The sequence below is a fragment of the Fusarium vanettenii genome (genome assembly GCF_000151355.1).
Source record: "Fusarium vanettenii 77-13-4 chromosome 7 genomic scaffold NECHAsca_58_chr7_9_0, whole genome shotgun sequence".
Taxonomy (NCBI): Eukaryota; Fungi; Ascomycota; class Sordariomycetes; order Hypocreales; family Nectriaceae; genus Fusarium; species Fusarium vanettenii.
In genome coordinates this window covers 48514-68668 of record NW_003315831.1, presented here as the reverse complement: position 1 = coordinate 68668, position 20155 = coordinate 48514, and the positions used below count along the sequence as shown (strand labels likewise).

Below are 20155 nucleotides of genomic sequence, written 5' to 3'. Positions count from 1 at the left end.
ACCCTATAGTCCGCATAACCCCACAGGGCGAGTCAGTTCAGGGCGCATAGAATTGCAGTGCTTTGCGCTGGCATATGACGCAGGGGTTAAAGGGTTTTCAGAAGAGTTCCTCCGCGAGATTCACGCAAGTGAAGGGGAAGGGTTTGCCCCGGCGGGGTTGCCGCCCATTGACACTGTGATTGACGAAGGTGTCAACCAAGTCACTGACGAGCAGCTCTTCTGTCTGCTCCTGGTGCTCGATAACCGCATGGTGGCAGACAATCAGTTCACGCTCCATGGAATAATTGTGGCTCAACAAACCGATGACTTTTATAGAAGGATTGGATACTTTCGTTGTTTTTGGGAACCAGAACACCTCTCTGATCTTTATTGGTATTTGGACCGTGTTGGGCCGGCAAGTGGGAATAGCAGAGGTAACTTTTACAGTCTTGTCACATTGATTTAGTCTACAATCTTCTGGCTCAGTGAACCTATCAATGGTCAGGCTGCAACTATAAGAAATAACACATTGTCAAAACATCATAGCATCATAACCCGATGCTAAGATTCAGTTTACAAAGTACGGTCGAGTGTGTTTATATTGTAACCCACCTGAGCCGTCCTCTTACTCACAGGTCGATAAATGCCCGACATGACTGGGAAGAAAGACTCACAGCTTTAGGAATAGTACACAAGCCAAACTAAAACATCGAGATGCTGGGTTTCTTGGCGACTCCTTGATTTGAGTGTGGCCCGATGAGCTTGTCCCCAGGCAACAACCGGCTTGGGACCGACATCATAACAACATTCTGACAAAATTGATGGGTGGAAAGTTCATGCTTTCTGTTTTGCTCACGCAGGCAGAATAAATGACCTGTTCATGGGACTGGGATAGCATTCGGCCGATATTTGGGCTCATTCTTTGCTCTTTTCTTCTGAGTGATAAAATCTACCTTACAGGCCAGACCACCAGGTTGTATCCGAAACCTCGAATTGACCCTTGAGCTGAATGTTGGAGCTGGAATCTCCCACCAAGACATCATATGTCCCCGCCTCCTCCACCCATTTATGCCTGGTCTCGTCCCAGATACTCGTGGCATACTTTCTCTCGATAGAGATCTTGGTAATTACTGTTTCACCAGCTTTGACAAAGACCTTTGAGAATCCCTTGAGCTCCTTCACTGGACGCTTGATCGACGAGGACCGGGCGGTAACGTATACCTGGACTACTTGGGCGCCGTCGACTGAGCCAGTGTTCTTTATACCAACGTCAATAAGTAGAAGCTCACGCCCATTCCTTTGCTCTTGCTGAATGGAAAGGTCCAACAGGTCGAAAGTAGTGTATGACAATCCAGAACCAAATGACCACAGAGTAGGTCGCTTGATTGTCTCGTAGAATCGGTACCCAACGTAAACATCCTCTCCGTAGAGAACCCGGCCGTGCTCCGAGCGATAGTTGAAGAAAGCTGGGTTATCCTCAACACGGATAGGGAAGGATAGTGGCAGCTTTCCTGAGGGGTTGACGTCGCCAAACAGGACATCCGCAATAGCATTGCCAGTCTCATTACCGCCGTACCAGGCTTGTATCACCGCAGCGACCGAGTTAGCCCAAGGCATGGTAACGGGTGATCCGGACTGAACGACCACGACTGTCTTCGGATTGGCCGCTGCAACTGCCGACACAAGCTCATCAGTGCGTCCGGGGAGGTCCATGTGAGGACGGTCATGGCCTTCTTGCTCAAAGTCAGAGTTGAGGCCAACAAACAAGACAACCTGGTCCGCCGTCTTGGCTAGCTCCACGGCCTTGGCAATCTCGTCTTCTGGGTCGATAACTCTGGCCCCTCCGATTCTTAGGCCACCGCTTCCATATGAGACGACACCCTCGGCATCACCAAGTTTTGACGCCGCACCGCTAGCAAAAACAACTCTGATCTTGTATGTCTGGCCAGCCGTCAGACGTCTCACTCCAGTCTCCTCAACAGTGCCAACATTGAAAAAGGTTCCTCCGGGACGTTGAGTGGTCTCGTTATCGACGACAAGCTCATCGTCGACGTAGAGCCTAGCCGTTCCAAACACAGTGAGCCCAAACTCGAAGTCGCCAGTCTCGTCAGCCTCGAAAACAGCTTCGATCTCTCCCCACCAGAGGTTCTCGGTAATTTCAGGGTGATAATAATCGGCAAAGTACATGTCTGTGGTATCCAGATGGATGGTATCAACGGCAACTCGGTCCTTGACCGTGTCGGGGGAAGTAAAGGCTGTAAAAGTGACGCCCGGTTGGCCATCTTTGGTTCGAAGTCGTGACCCTAGAAGTGGCAACATCTTGTGGGCGTAACAACCGACCGAGTATGACAGATTGTCGGTCTTTTTGGAAACTCCCTCGAATGGTGAGATGGCGTAGTAGGGGCGTAGAGTAGCAGATCCGCCACCACAGTAGACAGCTGTCTTGGCATTAGGGCCAATGACAACGACCTAGACAATATGTGTCAATATCCGCAATTTTGGCGGGACTCATCTGCGTCTCACCTTCTCATCCTTCTTGAAAGGAAGTGCGTTATTCTCGTTCTTCAGAAGGACGACGGCTTCACTCGCGATCGTTCTCAACAGCGACGCCGTTTCTGGCGTATCTCGACCCTGCTCAGGGGCATTCTCAGGAATGCCTGTCTGCACGGCTCGGCGAACAAGCTTCAGTATCTCCCTAACTCGCTCGTTGATGGCCTCGATGTCAATCTTTCTTGACATAAGTGCGTGGAGTAGCATCTGTCCGCGCCAACGGGTCGGGCCTGGCATTTCGATGTCTAGTCCGGCCTCGAGTGATTCGACTGTTGAGTATGTCCCGTACCTGTCCAGTGTTATCTTTGTTCTGGCATTGCAGAGCGGTTTCCGGTAGACGATAAACTAGTCGCGACTGCTCCTTTGTGACTTACCAATCACTTGTCACCAGACCTTGCCATCCCCATTCTTTCCGGACAATCTTCTCGATCATGTCCCTGTTCTCACTCACGTGTACTCCATTGACCTTGTTATAAGATGTCATGAACGACCCGGGATTCGAGTCCCTGACGGCGATCTGAAAGGGGAGGGTATAGATCTCTCGCAGAGCCCGTTCCGTGACAAGCGAGTCAACAGCCATGCGCTCATGCTCTTGGTCGTTGGCCACAAAATGCTTAATTGATGCCACAACCCCAGTGCTCTGAATGCCGCTTATGATGGCTGACGCGCAGTTCCCGGACAGAACAGGGTCCTCGGAGAAGGACTCGAAAGCTCGCCCTCCAAGGGGGCTTCGCTGCATATTGACCGTGGGACCTAGAAGCACGTGGGCTCCTTTTGCCCTTGCCTCTGTACCCATTAGGTGACCGGCTTCTCGAAGAAGGTCTGTATTCCAAGTCGCTGCGAGGCCGGTGCCACATGGGAAGCAAGCTGCGGGCACGCCATTGAAAAATCTAGTACCTCGGACCCCATTGGGGCCATCTGACATTCGGATCGAGGGAACATTAAGTCGAGGGATTGCCTTGGTGTGCCAGAAGTCGACACCTGGAGGTAGGCCAGTATTAGTAAATGGAAAATTGAGATTTGTTAAGACTGTACTTACCTGCGAGAAGATCAATCTTTTCATTCGTGGTCAACTCCTTCAAGACATGTTCAACGTCGAATAACGACTTTTCTTCGGAGAGGAAGCTAGAAATGTCTCCCATGATGACGAAGTTTGGGGGGAATACCACGACAGACTTCTGATTGCGGGGGAGGAATGGCACTTGGTCGTCTGAATGGCAATACCCAGTCCCCTCCCTTGACGGGATATAAGTCACCTCATCTTGACTGCTGACTAAATTCACCTGAGTCCTCTATTACTGTGCTGTGTTAGGTCGGTGCATAGGGGATGACGTGACCTGGTCTTGGTGTAGTACCAATAGCCTCTTGGACTAGCACAAATAGAGCATAACTCGGCCCCTCTCCGAAAAGCTTGTCCACTTTTCTAGCGACAGGGTGTATTCTTACCCGGCTTTCCGCGGACCTCACTTCAGACCCTTAGCCGTCCTCATCCGTCTTTCCGCTGTCTTAATCAGCCTTCAGCTCTCTCTCACTTCCTGCTTTCCGCGCCCTTTCATCTCCACCGTTTCGCCATTGCAATGTCAACGGGGTCATCCAAGCGACCTCCACCAGACGCCAGTCGTCCCACGTATCCTCGCAAGCGCGCTGCTCAGGCCTGTGGGACCTGCCGGAGACGGCGTGTCAAGTGTGACAATGAGCAGCCATCATGCACTTCATGCTCCAAGCTAGGCGTCCAGTGCGTGTATCAGGAGGGCGACAAGTCAAGGTACGCCCACCATTACCCCGAGAACAGTCTACTTCGAGCTCAGCCCGGCAGTGGCCGACGTCTAACAATTTCACTGTGTCCAGTTTCGACCCTGCGAGTTTAGCAATCCTACAGCGCCTCGATGAGTTGGAGAGTCTCGTTCGTGTTGCTATCCCCGATACCACGACCCCTCAGGAGGTTGACCATCCGTCCTCGGGCAAAGCCTTTCAGGCCCAGGAAGGCTTCTCCCAGAGAGACTCTCTATCATCTCAAGAACCTTTTATCAATGTCGAAGCCGTTCTGGAGTGGCCAATACTACGTTCTTTCCTCGACACTCAACCTCTTTCGCTCGCCAACATCCTCCAAGCTGGCTCTGCAGAGACTGATGTCGCTTGGAATCGCCTCTTGCAGGCTCCGGACTTTGACGAAGATGCTACAAACCAGTTGTTGCAAAACTTTATCGACAACTTTCATATCTACAATCCGGTAATCGAGCTTACACATCTTCAAGAGGACATCCGAACGTCCCTGTACAATGGCCTCGGCTGGGATTCCTCGGCCTGCATCTCGGTGCGTTCTGCAATAAACTGCCAAAATGGCAAAGGAGCTGACGTCTTGAATCAATAGCTGCTAGTCTTTGCCCTTGGAACGATCGACTGCGATCACGATGACTCGGTGACAACGTCAATGATGTCGCGAAACTCGAAGCAATTCCAACAAGCAGAATCCTTTTTTGTCGCAGCTCAGCGGCGAATGGGACAGCTACTGTGCCGTAGCGGGCCGGTAGAGGCACAGATATTCTTCCTCTCGGGCGTGTATTTGATGACGACAATGAGACCATTCGAAGCATGGAGAATGTTTCTTCAGGCTCTTGCCTGTTGCCAAGGATTCGTGACTTCGTCTGGTGTCGCACAGGACAAGGCATCTGAACTACACGATAGTATCTACTGGACTGCCTTTAAGTCAGAGCTGTAAGTCAAGTTTTCTGTTGGAGGCTCAATCAGTTGACTGATACTGTCATAGAGAACTACGACTGGAGATGAGCATAACTGAAAACAGCGCGTGGAACTTGCGCTACCCTCAATTCTTCCCATCACCACCAAGAGGTCTCCAATCAGAAGGAGAGGCAGGCTGGTACTTTTACTTGGCAGAGATTGCGCTGCGCCGTCTTAGCAATCGCATCTTGGCCCATTCGACAAACGTAGCCTCGAGGGAGGCCAGTCTTGCCGAAAAAGTATCAAGCATTGTCGAGTTTGAACAGCAAGCGCAGAGTTGGTAAGTTCCTTGGCCCCTTCCCCAGGTTACTTTTTACTAACCAGTTGTTCCAGGGTCGACTCGTTGCCTGCGAGCTTAAAGCTCGACCAACCGATCGATCACGATACCCAAAGCGCACGTCTACGCTTCATCCTAAGCGGCCATCTTATCGACTGCTACGAGATGATATACTGGCCACTGGTAGTCGACGCAGTCCATGGAAGGTTACATGAAGATGCCGAGGCCACCAGGCTAGCTCGCAAGGGACTGGAAGTAAACATCCAGCGCATAAAAGACAATGAACCAGGGTTCCGTCGTCGTCATCACGGGACTTGGCTCATGCTGCGTTCCTGCACACGTAGTGCCTTTGTTCTAGTCGCTGCTGGTCGAGCAGGGATTCATAGTCTGCTGCCTCTTGGATGGAAGGCTTCAATCAACAAGGTGATGGATCTTTTGCGATTCTGGAAGGATGAAGCCAGGGATGCCAAGATCCGCCTTGAGCTTCTGGAAGCTTTCATGTCACCTATCTTGTAATTTTACACAGTCAATCACATTCATAGGGGAAAAAAGTATTCGTATCTGCTCCTCAGAGAAACCATCATTGCCATGGACTGTTGTTTTCCTGTTTGGTAACGAGGCTGGAGTCTGGCAATTATCTACTCGTGAGCACTGGAAATTGTTCAACCCAGAAGAGCCACAGTAGGCCAATCTCAGGCTATGGTACAGCATATGGTCGACTTTCATACTCAACTATATATCACTTACGAAGAGCCTCAGAGCCACTATTGTCTAAATCCATTCTATACTGAAGCAAAACCAATATCCACGCGATTGATACGATATTCGATGATGGAAATGTCAGCCCAGGACCCCTCCAAGCAGACCCCGCACCACATGCTCATTTATAAATACAGGCCAGTCCCCCACCAAAGCCCAGGGCAACCTCTCTCCAACAATCCTTCACGACAAACAATATGGATAAACCACCCATCGACTCAAAATGGATATGGCACCCAGAATGGGTCGACAGCGCAAAAGACTCGGCAGGAGGCTTTGTCCATTTTCGCAAAGAACTCACGCTTGACCGTGTCCCTAGCGAGCCCGTCATTGTCCAGATCACAGCGGACACAAAGTATCAGCTCTACATCAACGGACGTCTCGTCATCTTTGGCCCTGTCAAAGGAGACGAGCACATGTGGTTCTACGATGAACTTGACATTGGTTCATACCTCAAACCGGGTCTTAACACCCTCTCCATCCAGGTTCTTCGTCTGTACCACGGTACTTCCTACGGCACAAGCTTCCCCAGGATGCCATTTCCTGGGCTGTTAGTGCGAAGAGCAGGCGACGCAGGCCTTCATGAAGTTCAACTCGACACGGATGACACATGGCTTGTCGCCATTGACGCTTCTCGGAAGCTTCGCATCGACCAAAAAGAAGACGACTTTTTACACGTTTACGAAGACGCCGCGATTATTCCCAGGCATGATCTTGATTGGGTAGCTGCACAGGTTCTCGATCTCCCCAAGTCTCATGGCATCGGTCCTCCTTGGATGCTGCATCCCCGAATGATTCCCTTGCCACGTATCACTCCCGCGGGTTTCAAAAAGGTGCACAATCTTCGGAGCTCAGTATCCCAGCAAGAATGGGAAGACCTCCTCTTGAATCCTCATGCCGGTGTTCCAACCCTCCGTCTACCAGCAGGTACGACACATCACATCGAGCTCGAGGCAGATCACCACCTGACGGCGTATATCGAGTTTTGCTTTAAACGTCCTACGGTATCCGGCAGCGAGCTTCAAATCACCTACGCCGAGTGCTATGAAGATGAACCTGAGATGGTCCCCTACGTTCGCCGCAAAGGCAATCGCCTTGATACGACCAAGAAGCTCTACGGACCACAGGATCGATACGTCTTTGCAGGTGCGCAAGGCTATGAATCAGCTCAGAGCCTTCAGCATACCACGAGCCCAGAGACTAAAGAGAATTTCCGTCCATTTCACTTTCGAACTTTCCGTATCTTGGCCCTGGATATACAAGTCAACGCTGAAAGCGACCTCATCATGACTGGAGTGCACGTCGACAGAACACACTATCCACTGGATGTCACTGGAGAGGTCGAAATCCCTGGCACAGCTTATGAGCAGCTTTGGTCCACCAGCGTCCGTACCCTCACCAACTGCATGCACGATTGCTACGAGGATTGCCCCTTTTACGAGCAGTTGCAGTATGCAATGGACGTACGAAGCTCGTGTCTCTTCACGTACTATGCTTCCGGAGACGATCGCATGGCTCGTCAGGCCATTCTCCAGCTACATAGCTCGTACCGCGCTCATCTGGGATTGCTAGCAAGCCGCAGCCCGGCCTCGCAGCTCCAGATAATCCCACACTTTTCGCTATTCTGGATTCTCACGCTTGTGGATCACTTTGAACACTTTGGGGACATTGAATTCACCCGCAAGCTGATCCCTGTCTGTGATGGAATCCTCGAATATTTTGCGGGGCGTGTCGATCCTGAGCTGGGCCTCGTATCATCAAAGACTCTATTCTGGGACTTTGTGGACTGGACGCCTGAGTGGGCGCCGATGGGTATCCCCCCAGCAGCCGCACAAACAGGATACCAGACGTTCACAAACTCACTCTATGCCCATACCATGCAAAGATTGGTGCCCGTAGTCAAGGCCATCGGGAGACAAGGCCCTGCTGGGGAACTTGAAGCTCGGGCAGATACCATCGTCGGAGCCATCAAGCAGCACTGTCGACTCGGCGAGGTATTCACCGATGGACTCGCCTCTTCGGCTGATGTCACCCGAGACTTTAGTCAACACAACCAAATATGGGCCGTTTTATGCGGAGCCGCGACAGGAGACTATGCACGCAAGTTGCTGAGGCAGTCTCTGCCAATGGCACAGTCCAAGCCCTCTGTGGAAGAGGACTTGCAGGGCCCGGTACCTGCCACCGAGTTGACCAAACCGTCACAAGCCATGTCGTTCTACCTGCTTCGTGCTCTCTCGACGGCAGGTGGCAACTTGTACGACGACGTCTTTCACGACATGTGGCAACCATGGTTAAATCAGCTATCCCTCAACTTGACGACATGGTGCGAAGATGAGGTGACGGTACGATCCGACTGTCACGCATGGAGCTGTGTACCTCTGTACGAACTCATGGCTGAAGTTGCAGGCATCCGACCAGCCGAGCCAGGCTGGAGCTCGGTGTCGTTTCGGCCGAGGACGGGGCTCTTCCCCTCATTCAAGGCCAAAGTCCCGCTTGGTGGCAAGTTGGCGCCCGGAACGGCGCACGTTGCGTGGAAACGGTCCGAGGGTTGGGACAAGGCGTCGGTGTCGTTGCGTCTTGAGACGGAGGCTGCCGTTGATGGTGTTCCTATTCATGTGACGTATCTGGATGGACGTCAGGAGACCAAGTTTGGACTGGAACTTGACTTTACCCTGTAAACTGCTCAAAATAGTGTCATAGTCAAGTTTGTAGTAAGTAGTGTATGTGATCAATTCAGCCAAGTGCTTCTCCTTCGTGGATCCAAGGGCTCGGTTGTGGTAGTGAGACAATTAAAACCTTGAACTACTGGTATTACTCTGAGTGCATGATGCTACTACACTGAGCCGTGAAAGCTGGGGTAAATGTTCAAGCCCAAAATTAAGCTTCCCCAAACTACCGATCAACCACCTCGACCCTACCGACCAAGGTCAAATTGCACAGCCACCCAGACGTAAAAAAAGTTAAGATACCAGAATGTCTATACTTAGCAAAGAGTCCTCACATAATAAGCGAATTACATGCTAAATAAGAGATAAAAATAAGTAATAATATCATAAATCTTTGAGTATTTTTTTTATTTATTTTATGAATATTTTCCACCTCAGACGACAGAGGTCATTGACTCAGTATCTCATGTTTTTCTGCGAACGCGTGCCAGGCTAGCCAGGGTCGAATTGCACAGCTCTCAGGCACTGAATGCCATAGACTAAAGAGCCTAAGCAAAAAAACGAGAGCCAAGTGCGGAGGAGACCGAGCGAGTCATGAAGGATGGCACGGTTCCCCCTAGAAGCCGAGCCCCGTCTTTCCGCGTATCCAACAATTAGTCTACCCGGCTTTCCGCACCCAGTCCATCTACCATACCCGGCTTTCCGCGGGGTGGACTAGACTCCAATGCTAGCAACAAAGTTAGCTCTGTAAGCAAACGCACCACCTCGTTCTTCTCCACGAACTCCCACAAACCCCAGACCCCAAACCCCAGACTTTTGATCACCTTACCAAAGAGTGGTCTTACCTCCGATCGTGACAAGCGGTTTTTTTCTACTTGCAGGGGTTAGACTATTCCTTTTCAGGTCAGTGGTTCGTTCTGGATCCTGGGTCTGGGATTTGAGGGTGGTCTCGTGAGTGTTGGTTCAATTTTTCAAGGCAACTTGCGAAAGGATAAAAGAAACAACAACTCCTGCCAAGTCAGAAGTCTCATCACTTCTTTACAGTCACATCCAAAACTGTCTGCAACTTTATTGGATCAACTTGTCTCCCACATACCGCCACCACCACCACCATCACCAACATGTCGGCTCCCGTGGTAGAAGTCCGGACATTGATGCCGGAGAGCAGTGTCGACACGACGAAATGGTGGAAATCTCGGAATCTACGTACTCTCAACTTGTTGCTGATTGTCCCAATGCTCTCCATCTTTACCCAAGGGTGAGTGTCTTACCCAACCTGTCCACCCCCCGAACCCCCCAATTGCAGCCACAACTAACCTCTCGATTGTGAAACAAATTCAGGTTTGATGGATCTATGATGAATGGCTTGCAATCAGTCGAGAATTGGCGAGATTACTTTGGTGAACCGAAGGGATCGACGTTGGGGTTGTTCAATGCCGCATACCCCATGGGCGGCCTTTGTGCCATCCCCTTCCTATCCTTCGTCAGCGATACCTTGGGAAGACGATCTGCTATGGGCCTCGGAGCTACTGTTTGTACCATTGGTGCTACACTTCAGGCAGCTGCCCAGAACCTCCCCATGTTTGTTGTGTCTAGAGGCATCTTGGGTTTCGGTGCCGTCTTCATTGGCGCGTCGGGCGCTCCTTTGATCACCGAGCTGGCACACCCTGCGCACAGAGCTACTGCAACTGCTCTTTTCAACACGTCCTACGCTCTTGGTTCTATTGTCGCGGCGTGGGTGACATTCGGTACCTTTCGAATCGCCTCGTCCGCCTCCTGGCGTATCCCTTCTGGAATTCAGGGCTTACCTTCAGTCATTCAACTTCTCGGTCTATGGTTCGTTCCTGAAAGCCCACGTTGGCTCATCTCCAAGGACAGAAATGACGAAGCCCTTGACATCCTCGCGAAATACCATGCCGAGGGTAACAAGGAGGATCCCCTGGTGCAATTCGAGTACAGCGAGATTACGAATGCGCTCGCCTACGAGAGGAGCATTGATCGCCACAACTGGATCCAGAACTACCTCGAATTCGTCCGTACAAAGGGCAACCAGAAGCGTCTCTTTATTCTTCTCTGGTGCGCCTGTATCAGCCAGATGTCTGGCAATGCGTTCATCTCATACTACCTGGCACCGGTTCTGACGTCGGTTGGACTTACTACGAGTCTCGAGCAGACTCTTATCAACGCGACACAGCAGGTCCTTTCGTGGTTTTCTGCACTCTACTTTGCAACCCTTCCTCAGAAGCTCGGTCGACGCACACTTTTCCTCTCCTCCCTCGCAGCCATCTTTGTTTGCCTTGTTAGCATCACCGCTGGCAGCGCCGTCTTTGCCAACAACCCCAACAACAAGGTGGCTGGTGGAGCAGTGGTTGCGTTCCTCTACCTGTTCTCGCCCTCGTATAACCTTGGTCTTAACGGAAATTTGGGCCTATACATCACCGAGATTCTCCCATTCAACCTCCGCATGAGAGGCCAAGCGCTGTACCAGTTGTTCGCCACATGCTTCACCCTCCTCTCGACGTACGCTATCCCTATCGGCCTGGACGATATTGCTTGGAAGCTGTACACCGTTTTCATTCCGTGGGTTCTGGTTGAGTGGCTCGTCGTCTACTTCGTCTACCCCGAGACCAAGGGTCCTTCGCTGGAGGAAATCGCTATTATCTTCGATGGGGCTGATGCCAACGCGTCGACCCTGAGCAAGGCGGTGGACATTGAGCGTGCCGAGGTTGAGCACAAGAACTAGGGCATTAACAGGCAAGGCAGATGTTCAAAGGCTGGGGTATTCGTTCCCCCACAAGGCCGGGGGCAGTTTAGTGTGGCGCACTTCAGGCTGGTCTCTCAATCAGCATGTTTCGCGTGTTTGTAATCTCTGCATAGAATGAAGGAGAAGATCGATGTTTATTCACCAAGTCGATAGGGAGTGTCCTCACAGTATACATGAGAAAATGCTCCACCTACTTCTATCTCCGAATGAACAACACAAGACCACTTAAGTGATGCGAATGCGTCTGTTGCCTTTCAGCTTTACGCTAATAAAAAGTTCACGCACCACTTGCACACCACGCCAGACTGGCCCAATTTCCTTGCCTTCGCCCCTGCGATTCGAGTTGAGAATAATAACTTATATCTAATTACCAATACTATTCTTTAAATGTAATATGCAAGTATTCTATAAACCTCTCCATGCTTTTATATATCAAGGTGCTTAGCAAGTCAAGCTAAACTTCAACTTGCGGTTCGAGTCAGCAATACCAAAGTGCTTCTCAACCTCGGGGCTCGCCTTGGGCGAATCGAAAGCCGTGAACCAGAAGGCACTGGCGCTGGTCTGCTTCCAGAGCCAACAGCCAACGTTGTTGTAGTAGGTCTGCAGGGCGGAGGTGGTGGCAGCGGCACCCTTGTAGTTGGCGCCAGCAGTAGGCCAGCCAGTCTCACCCACCCAGATCTCGATCTTGGGGTGGACCTGGTTGACGCGGCGCTTGACGTCCCAGTAGGAGTTCTGGAATGTCTTGAGGCGGAGGGCGTCCTTGATGTTGACTCCCTGCCAGTAGGGGAAGCCGTTGGTGATAACGATGTCGGAGGCTTTGGTGACAACGTCATTGGCGCCGTCAACCCAAGCAGTCCAGGTATCAGTGTGGCCAACCTGCGACTTGAGTCAGATAAGAATGCTAATATACGATGCATGATATAACATACCCTGAGGTTCTTGTTGAACTGTCTCACCATGCCACGGACGTCGTAGATCTGCTGGGCCAGCTTCTGAGGGGTAATGTCCTTGCGGTAGAGATCCTCAGAGCCGACACTGATGGCAGCAATCCAGTCAGTGCCGTGAGCCTTGATGGCGCTGAGAAGAGCAGCCTTCTCTCGTCCAAAGTGGGCATCGTCAGTGGCCCAGACGCCGACAAGGATCTTGATGCCAGTAGCCTTGGCAGCGGGAACAGCCTTGCCAAGAGCTGTGACGCGACTTTGTTAGTGATGGAGGAAAATGCAGGAATAAAGGGAAACTCCTTACTGTTGCAGTCGCTGCAGGCGTAAAGTCGAACAGCGTTGAAGCCCTTGTTCCATCCCTTAATGGTCTGAAAGTCCTTCTTCCAGTCGGCCGTGTACTTGCAGGCTCCATCAGGTCGGTTGGCTCCAAGACTGAATCCCTTGTACGTGAGTGCCGAGGCCTGCGCGGTGAGGAGCAGCAGGCCCGCCGCGATTTTACCCAAAGACCCAAAAAGCTTCATGTTGTTGGTTCGTCCGTCTCGAATTTGTCGATTTGAGATGGTGGAGATGCCAAGATGGGAAGAGTTTTGGAGGACGCAGTTTTTTTATAGAACTGGGAAATTACGAGGCCCCCTTTTTCTCGCATGCCTGTTCGGTTCTAGAACGTATCCGCATGAGCCCGTGACACTAACGAAAAAACCACCCCACTGAGGCATCTATTAATAGAGAGGCGATCATCGCAATTGCTCGTATTGAACGATGGTTTGGAAAAACATTCCTTTGCTGCAGGTCAAGAGCGGAACAAGGCCAATTTTGTTAGAGGGGATGACCTCATATCTTTGGTTTGAGCTTATGCCGAATTGACTTTTGTTGATTGACTTGACGGCTGTCCAACATTTCTTTCGTTAGTGCCTGTTAGTGCTTTTTTTCGGGACCAAGGGCAGATCGGTACCCGGGCACGCGGGCAAAGAAATAAATGAGACGCGAGAGTATGAAGAGACTTACCTAACTCCTTACAAATATAAGTTATTAATTTATAAAGAATATTATAAAATAATATAATAATAAGGAGATTTTTAAGATATTTTTATAATAATTTATTAAATATATTTAGAGGAGAATTAATTATCATACTCGTCCTCGTGTCTTATATTTTCCTTGACCCATGTGCCGGGGCACGCGAGAGGGAAATTTCCAACGCTGACGCGTTCTACAAGTAAAAGTTGCTCGGGTTTCTTCTGGTATCGCGGAGAAGGAAATCACTCTGCCCTGCGACTCGCTTCATGGCTATGCAAAATGTTGTCGGTTTACTTACGACTCCCTCGATGACGTCGTTGCGGATGACGATGCCGCCGAGTCCGAGATAGAGAACGAAGCTGCTGCTGCGCTGGAGTGTGACGTCACGCGGTTGACGATCACGACGAGGCCATCGGAATACAGCTTGAATGGGTCATTGAGAGTTGGTTGATTGCTTGGATATTGACCCCGAAAAAAGCTCGACAGGAAACAGGTTCGGAAAACTTGTCACCTGCACCAGTGTGCATAAACGTGCATAAACGAGAAAACATCACCAGACTTCCAATGTCGAGGAGAGCTTGCCCACGTGGATGAGAACGGCCCACGGATAAAGGCTTTGGCCGAGATAATCGCTGCTGTAAGCTGCAGAGACACAGTTGCATTGAGCTAGGCATAAAATCCCAATAAGACAATAAGATGTCACGCATGTCAAATCTGCAAGCAAGATTACCCCAGTTTCAGATCCTGACGGCCTCCCTTTCTCCGGGACCGGCAAAGCAACCCGGAATCCGCTCCCGCGTCCGCCGCGGTAAGAGTGGGGCTAATTTCGATCAAGATCACGGAGTCCTACCCTAGGGCTCCGGTAGGAGTGTAAAGGGACAGGTCATGACGGGTCAGGCAAATAAAAATATTAGTAAAGACCTTTTGCAGTTATGCAGCAACAAAAGAAGACACTCTGAAGAGCTTGAACGAATACCTAGATGATGTTTTTTAATTCCTGAGGTCTACATTTGCATGGCAAACCCTGCGCAACTTTCATTCCGAGCATCCCGGCACGACTCACGGAACTTGACGGGAACTTCAAAATTATCGGAGACAAAAAGAAAGAAAAGGCTCAGTCACTTGCTTTTGGATGTATCAAGTGCATTGAGACACGATATCCTGATAAACCTCCCCTGACCATGTGCCCGAGGCAGAGAGTGCAATGGAATGGGATGAAAAGACATGAGACGCAAGACACGTGACCACGCATCGCAACTTTCCCGTCTTTGACCGGCTTAACCTCGGTTCAGCGATGCAACATTCCACATCGCGTAGTCCCCCCATCAACCCGCATTAGCGCGCGTTAAATAAACAGAACGCGTTGCACAGTTGCAATAACTCAATTCAATGTTTAAATGACTTGCTTTTCTACAAGTGATTGAAATGAATTGTTTCAATTGACGAATGAGAGACCCCTATTACGGGTCAATAATTGACCAATCGGGTCCAAGCGGACAAGTTAATCCGATGTTCCTGACCTATCAAATCGTGCTTCTGCCCCACCGCCCGTGATCACCCGGACGCGGTCACTTGTTCTCATTTCCGGGCCCTCAACCTCGAGAAGCGAATCTTCAAGGGCGTAAACACGAACTGAGCCCCTTGACCGCTCAAACACGGCACTCCGCGTCTCTCTCCTTGGTTACCGGGGAGAGACTCCATCCAAAGTCTCTAGACTATCGACACACGTCAGGGCCAAGGAAATGGCTCAGCGAGGCGGTGAAGGTGTCGCGACGGCCGATCCGGTTGCCCGTGACGTGTCGGATTGGGAGATTTTCTCAGACGATTCTTCTGATAGCGATACTTCTGAAAACACTGTTGATTGCCTTTCACCTACCGTCCCGGCCGCACAGGCCGGTCGACCTGCGACCGCGGGTGCAGACCCCCTTGATCCTGGCCGCACAGGAGAAGTACGTCCTGGCAGCGACGAACGTCGGCCCACCTGGTGGCGACGCTTCACAAAAGAGCACATTGGGCAAAAACCAGAGCCAAAACCAGATGAGGTAAAGCCTCGTAAATGGAGGCCTACCCGTCATGAGCACAGAGAGGAGACAAGGGAGGAACGAGATGCGCGAAGGGCCGAGCGGCGCCGACGCGAACACCATGATGATCCCAGGCGTTCAGATAGGGAAGATCGCCAAAGCCGACACAAGCGACATCGACGACGTGAAGGTGAAGACGAGGATCGAGAGGCTAGACGGGCAGCACGACGACTTGCCCGACGGCTTGAGGAAGAGGAACGACAAGCAGAGGAAGAACGCAGAGCTCGGAGAGAACGTCGGACTATGCAAAAAGACCGAAAAACAAGGCACCGCGACTCGGACAACTCAGACAAGGAACGACGCCGCACCCAAGGGGAAAGTGAGAGACGGCATCGAGGGGAAGGTGAGAGACGGGAGGGTGAGAGGAGGGAGAGGCGGGAGAGGCGGGACAGTGACGTACGGCACCGAGGGGAGAGTGAAAGACGACATCACAGGAGCAGCAGAGAGCCTTCACGAGCTTCACGAAGGCATTCCCGTGTGTACTCTGAGGATGAGAGAAGACTAGCAGAGGAGCGAGAGGCTCGGAGAGCATCGCGGAGATCTTCTCGTGTGTACCTCTCTGAAGACGAAAGAAGGCATGCAGAGGAGCGAGAAGCTCGGAGAGCGTCACGTCGGAGTCTACATAAGGAGCGAAGGGGTACTCCTGCTCCCGCAAAAGACTCTGTTCCTCCTCCAAAGAGCCCTGCTCCAGTCAAGAGCCCCTTTCCCAGAAAAAGTCCTCCTATCCCCACAAAGAGTCCTCCTATTCCTGTCAAGAGTCCTGTCCCCCCAAAGACTCCCGTTCCGTTGAAGAGTCCCGCCCCGGTGAAGAGTCCCCCTCCGGTAAAGATTCCCCCGCCGGTAAAGAGCCCTGCTCCTGTGAAGAGTCCTGTTGCCGTAAAGAACAGTGATTCGAAGCGTGCAGACAAGGACAAGCGTGCAGACAAGGAGAATCGCCAGAGCGCACATCAAATCCAACTAGAAGAGGAGGCTAAGAAGCAGAAAGAGGAGAAAAAGCAACGAGAGAAAGAGGCTGCACGAGCAGCACAGAAGGCTCAACAAGCCAAGGAAGAGAAGAAGAAACCAAACAAGTTGATGGAAGCCCTGCGAGGTGCACGAAAGACTCCTAAACCAGCCGAGAAGCAGGATAAGAAGGAGGAACGCGGCCGTTCACGCAAGGAGAAAGACAACGCTACTGCAACCGCCAACCAGCCAGACGCAGCCCCCCCTACTCACACCCTCCCACCAATGCTGAGACAGCAGAGACTGGCACCAACCCTCGGAACGCATAGACTTGCACCGACACTCGGCCAGAGACTTCCTCCAACGCCAGAGAATGACAGAATGCCACCAACAGACGAAGGTGGCGTCGACTAGACCAGTAACAAATGGACTGTCTTGACTTTTTTGAGATTTTTGCTATGGAGTTGGGGAGTTGGGAGACAAACAGAACCAATATGCCGGAACATAATCGCACTGTTTAGTATTTTAGTCGACTTGACCTAGCTCGATGGGCCTTGATGGCCTGACACATCACATCTCCACTATACCAGCACGTTAATATACTCGTCACTCATGACTATACCAAATTTGGTTGCCTACTGAGGCCACTGACAAAGGCGGTGTGAACCGGAAGATGATAGTGATGTATCTTGACCTTGTTGTTAGTGTGATATTGAGTAGGCATATAACTTTATACCTCTAGAGTTAACTGCTTGAAATACTCTTAAACTTATTTACCACCACGCTCACATCTACCCCATCTCTTCTCGTGTTGTTTGCCATCCACCTCCCTTCTTCATGTAGCGCCTGAGTAATAGCTTTACGTGTCGAGCTGTGCACCGCCGTCCGCAAGCTCTTGGTGATACCGGCACTGGGATAAGCCAACACTCCAAACATGCCAGCACCACTCTTGGTCACCAGATTCATGGCGCCCTTTCCAATTCCCTTGACAGCTCCCAAAGCACCCTCCTTCTTGGCACCTTTGTATGGCTCCATCACCACGTCACTGATGCCGTCGATAAAACCCCAGGCAAGAGTCTTGCCACCCACGATCATTCCACTCTTGGCATCGGTTACAGGACCGTGATCACGGACATTGCTGCCGTAGAGGCGTGGTGCGGTCCTCATTCCCTCAGTGACTGCCATGGGAACGTCAACTACCATGCCTTTCAGAGCAGTGGATCCAATTTTTCCAAAGCTCTTGGCTGACGCCCCTGCCATTCTACCAGCCAGCGAGCTTGAGTGCTCAGTACTTGGCCCAGGCTGAGCCGAGTCATATGAGGCCCGTTGTGAAAGACTAGCTGTCTCGTCTTTGGTGACTGGGCCTCTAGACTGAACCGTTTTAATCTCACGACTGCGCCGCCTTTGCTCGTTTTGGTACTCTTCGACTGGTTTAGTGACGATGCCCACCATTGAACCCGCTACGCCAGTTGCTGTACCCATGAACGCCGAGGCACCCCCAGAAATGGGATCCCATCGTGTGGTTTCGATCAAGATGGGGTTGGTTTGATAGCTGTGACGACCAAGTTAGCGCAGCGAATCTTTGGGCGTATCAAGTAGACCAGATACTGACAGTTTCAAGTGCTTGGAGTCGATCGCCTTGTTCGACAGAAGAATGTCTGCAGCAATATTGGAGAGCTTGATGGAGTGTTTCGAAGTCGTATACAGCCACACAGCCGACTCGCTTGGAATCAGGTCGCACGAAATACTCTCTAGAGGCAAGTGCCTGTGAAATGACTGCACAGCGGTACGCACGCCCATCTCGGACGCCATCTTGGCGGCAATGGATGCGGCTGCAGCTGAAGCCTCGGGCGAGAGACAGTACATAATAGCCTCAGAAAGGTTTTCGACTGTTAGTTCTGCATGTGGTATCGGGTTGGGGCCCGCTCCTGCGTTGGCCACCATCTGGCCCCAGAAAGGTTGGCTGTGAGCGAAGGATTAGTCTGTATCCTACCGTGGATAGGAGTACTGGGTTGGTAACTCACTCTCCGAAGAATGGGATGATAGTAGTGGGCATTCCGTTCTTCAGTCCACAGGCCGTTGTTCCCGCACCTCCATGGTGAAATACAGCGGCAACGTGCTGGAAGAGCCACTCGTGAGGGCAATCTCCTATCCAGTAGATACTCCCACTCTCTGAGCCCCCGAGGTTAGACCAGCCCTTGGAGATGATGGCGCGGGCATTAGAAACGCGGACAGCTTCGAGTATAATGCTGATCATTTCTTCTGGGTTGTCTAGCACGATGCTCCCGAAACCGATGTAGACTGGTGGCGGTCCGGCCGCGAGGAACCGAACGAGATCTTCTGGTGGGGAGTATTGAGGAGCGTCGCGGAAGAAGAATCCGCAGACATCTTTATGTTGGTTGTTAGTGGTATTCTGGGACATGGGATTATTGCTTGGGTTGTAATACCGATATGTGAAGCCCAGTCAGATGGCTTCGGCACAAGAGCTGGCGACCAGCAGTATGTAAAGGGTATTTTCAACGTTTGTGCAAGCATGGGAGCATCAAACATATCTACCTCTTCTAGATCTATCGACTTTCGCCACTTGTTGATGAGATCGCCCAGTCTTCCGTCAAAAGCGTCAGTAGATGTTGTATCAGAGAAAAAGGAGCAGACCTACCCTTGCCAGGTTAGCCATTCCACCACGCTGTAGGAGATGTAATTCTCAAGCCGAGGATCGCTGCCAGCGTTCTTCAGATTCGCGAGAGGATGCGGGAAAGCCCTAGTGCTGCTCCATGGCATCGTGAACATCAGGTGAACTGGTATACCCAGAGCCTGCGCACAGTGAATGTGCGCGAAACTTGGGGGATTGGCGATGATAGCATTCGCCACAAAAGGCTGACCAGTAGAGGGATCAGGTCTTAAGCATGAATGCCAAAGCTTCTCAAGCATCTCCTGGACCATGGTCCTCTTCTTCTGGATTTCGCCAGCCTTGAGACTTTTCATGCTGGGAATGAGACCTGGGTTCTTGACCATGTAGGCCATCAACTCAGCTGGGTCACCACCAATGGGGTAAAATTCAAGGCCCGAGTCTCGCACAAAGTTGGCGAATGTGTCATGAGTTGCTAACCGGACGCGGTGGCCGTGTCTTTGAAGTTCATTGCCAAGAGCGATGAAGGGCTGCACGTCTCCTCGACTCCCCACAACTTGGATCACAATGTTTAATTCCGTGGCCCATGAGTGTTGGGGCTGAGTTTCAGAATAGGCTGATGGCGGTTCCTCATACTTTTCGGGTGGACTGTGGTAGAGGCGGGTGAGGCGGCGAACCAGCATTGAATCGCAATCAATGTCGACTCGGGCATCATCTTCAGGCAAGTGAGTCTGGGGATCAACAGAAAGGATAAGGGAGAACATACTTCGGATTTTGACGTCATTGTCCCCTAGATTGGGGAAGATGGATG

The 20155-nt window shown here is 51.3% G+C and overlaps 7 protein-coding genes across 7 annotated transcripts; 4 read left to right on the top strand and 3 right to left on the bottom strand.

Moving 5' to 3' along the window:
• Positions 1-933: 933 nt before the first annotated feature.
• NECHADRAFT_94882 (uncharacterized protein) lies at positions 934-3671 on the bottom strand (the record flags this gene model as incomplete). The annotated part of the gene is made up of 4 exons (XM_003040722.1): positions 934-2448; positions 2503-2818; positions 2904-3510; positions 3569-3671. The coding sequence occupies 4 exons, from the start codon at positions 3669-3671 to the stop codon at positions 934-936; spliced, it is 2541 nt and encodes an 846-aa protein (XP_003040768.1).
• Positions 3672-4106: 435 nt separating this feature from the next.
• Positions 4107-6061, top strand: NECHADRAFT_44872 (uncharacterized protein; the record flags this gene model as incomplete). Its single annotated transcript, XM_003040754.1, has 5 exons — positions 4107-4294; positions 4378-4843; positions 4901-5244; positions 5297-5548; positions 5602-6061. 5 exons carry the CDS (start codon positions 4107-4109, stop codon positions 6059-6061), a joined length of 1710 nt encoding a protein of 569 aa, XP_003040800.1.
• Positions 6062-6501: 440 nt separating this feature from the next.
• Positions 6502-8982, top strand: NECHADRAFT_44783 (uncharacterized protein; the record flags this gene model as incomplete). The annotated part of the gene is made up of 3 exons (XM_003040753.1): positions 6502-7440; positions 7486-8451; positions 8491-8982. 3 exons carry the CDS (start codon positions 6502-6504, stop codon positions 8980-8982), a joined length of 2397 nt encoding a protein of 798 aa, XP_003040799.1.
• A 1142-nt stretch (positions 8983-10124) lies between these two features.
• NECHADRAFT_44799 (uncharacterized protein) lies at positions 10125-11713 on the top strand (the record flags this gene model as incomplete). Its single annotated transcript, XM_003040752.1, has 2 exons — positions 10125-10228; positions 10312-11713. 2 exons carry the CDS (start codon positions 10125-10127, stop codon positions 11711-11713), a joined length of 1506 nt encoding a protein of 501 aa, XP_003040798.1.
• A 366-nt stretch (positions 11714-12079) lies between these two features.
• NECHADRAFT_70623 (glycoside hydrolase family 17) lies at positions 12080-13224 on the bottom strand. Its single transcript, XM_003040721.1, has 3 exons — positions 12980-13224; positions 12664-12920; positions 12080-12610 (listed from the first exon to the last, which is right to left on the bottom strand). Exons 1-3 carry the CDS (start codon positions 13194-13196, stop codon positions 12176-12178), a joined length of 909 nt encoding a protein of 302 aa, XP_003040767.1. The 5' UTR covers positions 13197-13224; the 3' UTR covers positions 12080-12175.
• Positions 13225-15434: 2210 nt separating this feature from the next.
• On the top strand, positions 15435-17129 carry NECHADRAFT_82433 (uncharacterized protein; the record flags this gene model as incomplete). The annotated part of the gene is made up of 1 exon (XM_003040751.1): positions 15435-17129. One exon carries the CDS (start codon positions 15435-15437, stop codon positions 17127-17129), a length of 1695 nt encoding a protein of 564 aa, XP_003040797.1.
• A 330-nt stretch (positions 17130-17459) lies between these two features.
• Positions 17460-20108, bottom strand: NECHADRAFT_44809 (uncharacterized protein; the record flags this gene model as incomplete). Its single annotated transcript, XM_003040720.1, has 6 exons — positions 17460-18051; positions 18136-18267; positions 18328-18678; positions 18740-19103; positions 19163-19320; positions 19375-20108. 6 exons carry the CDS (start codon positions 20106-20108, stop codon positions 17460-17462), a joined length of 2331 nt encoding a protein of 776 aa, XP_003040766.1.
• Between the last annotated feature and the right edge of the window lie 47 nt (positions 20109-20155).

Coding starts and splice junctions, on each gene's coding strand:
- NECHADRAFT_70623 (XM_003040721.1), bottom strand. CDS start 13,196: ATGAAGCTTTTTGGGTCTTTGGGTAAAATCGCGGCGGGCCTGCTGCTC. Junction 12,921..12,979: donor CGCCTGCAGCGACTGCAACA/GTAAGGAGTTTC, acceptor GTCGCGTCACAG/CTCTTGGCAAGGCTGTTCCC. Junction 12,611..12,663: donor AGTTCAACAAGAACCTCAGG/GTATGTTATATC, acceptor CTCAAGTCGCAG/GTTGGCCACACTGATACCTG.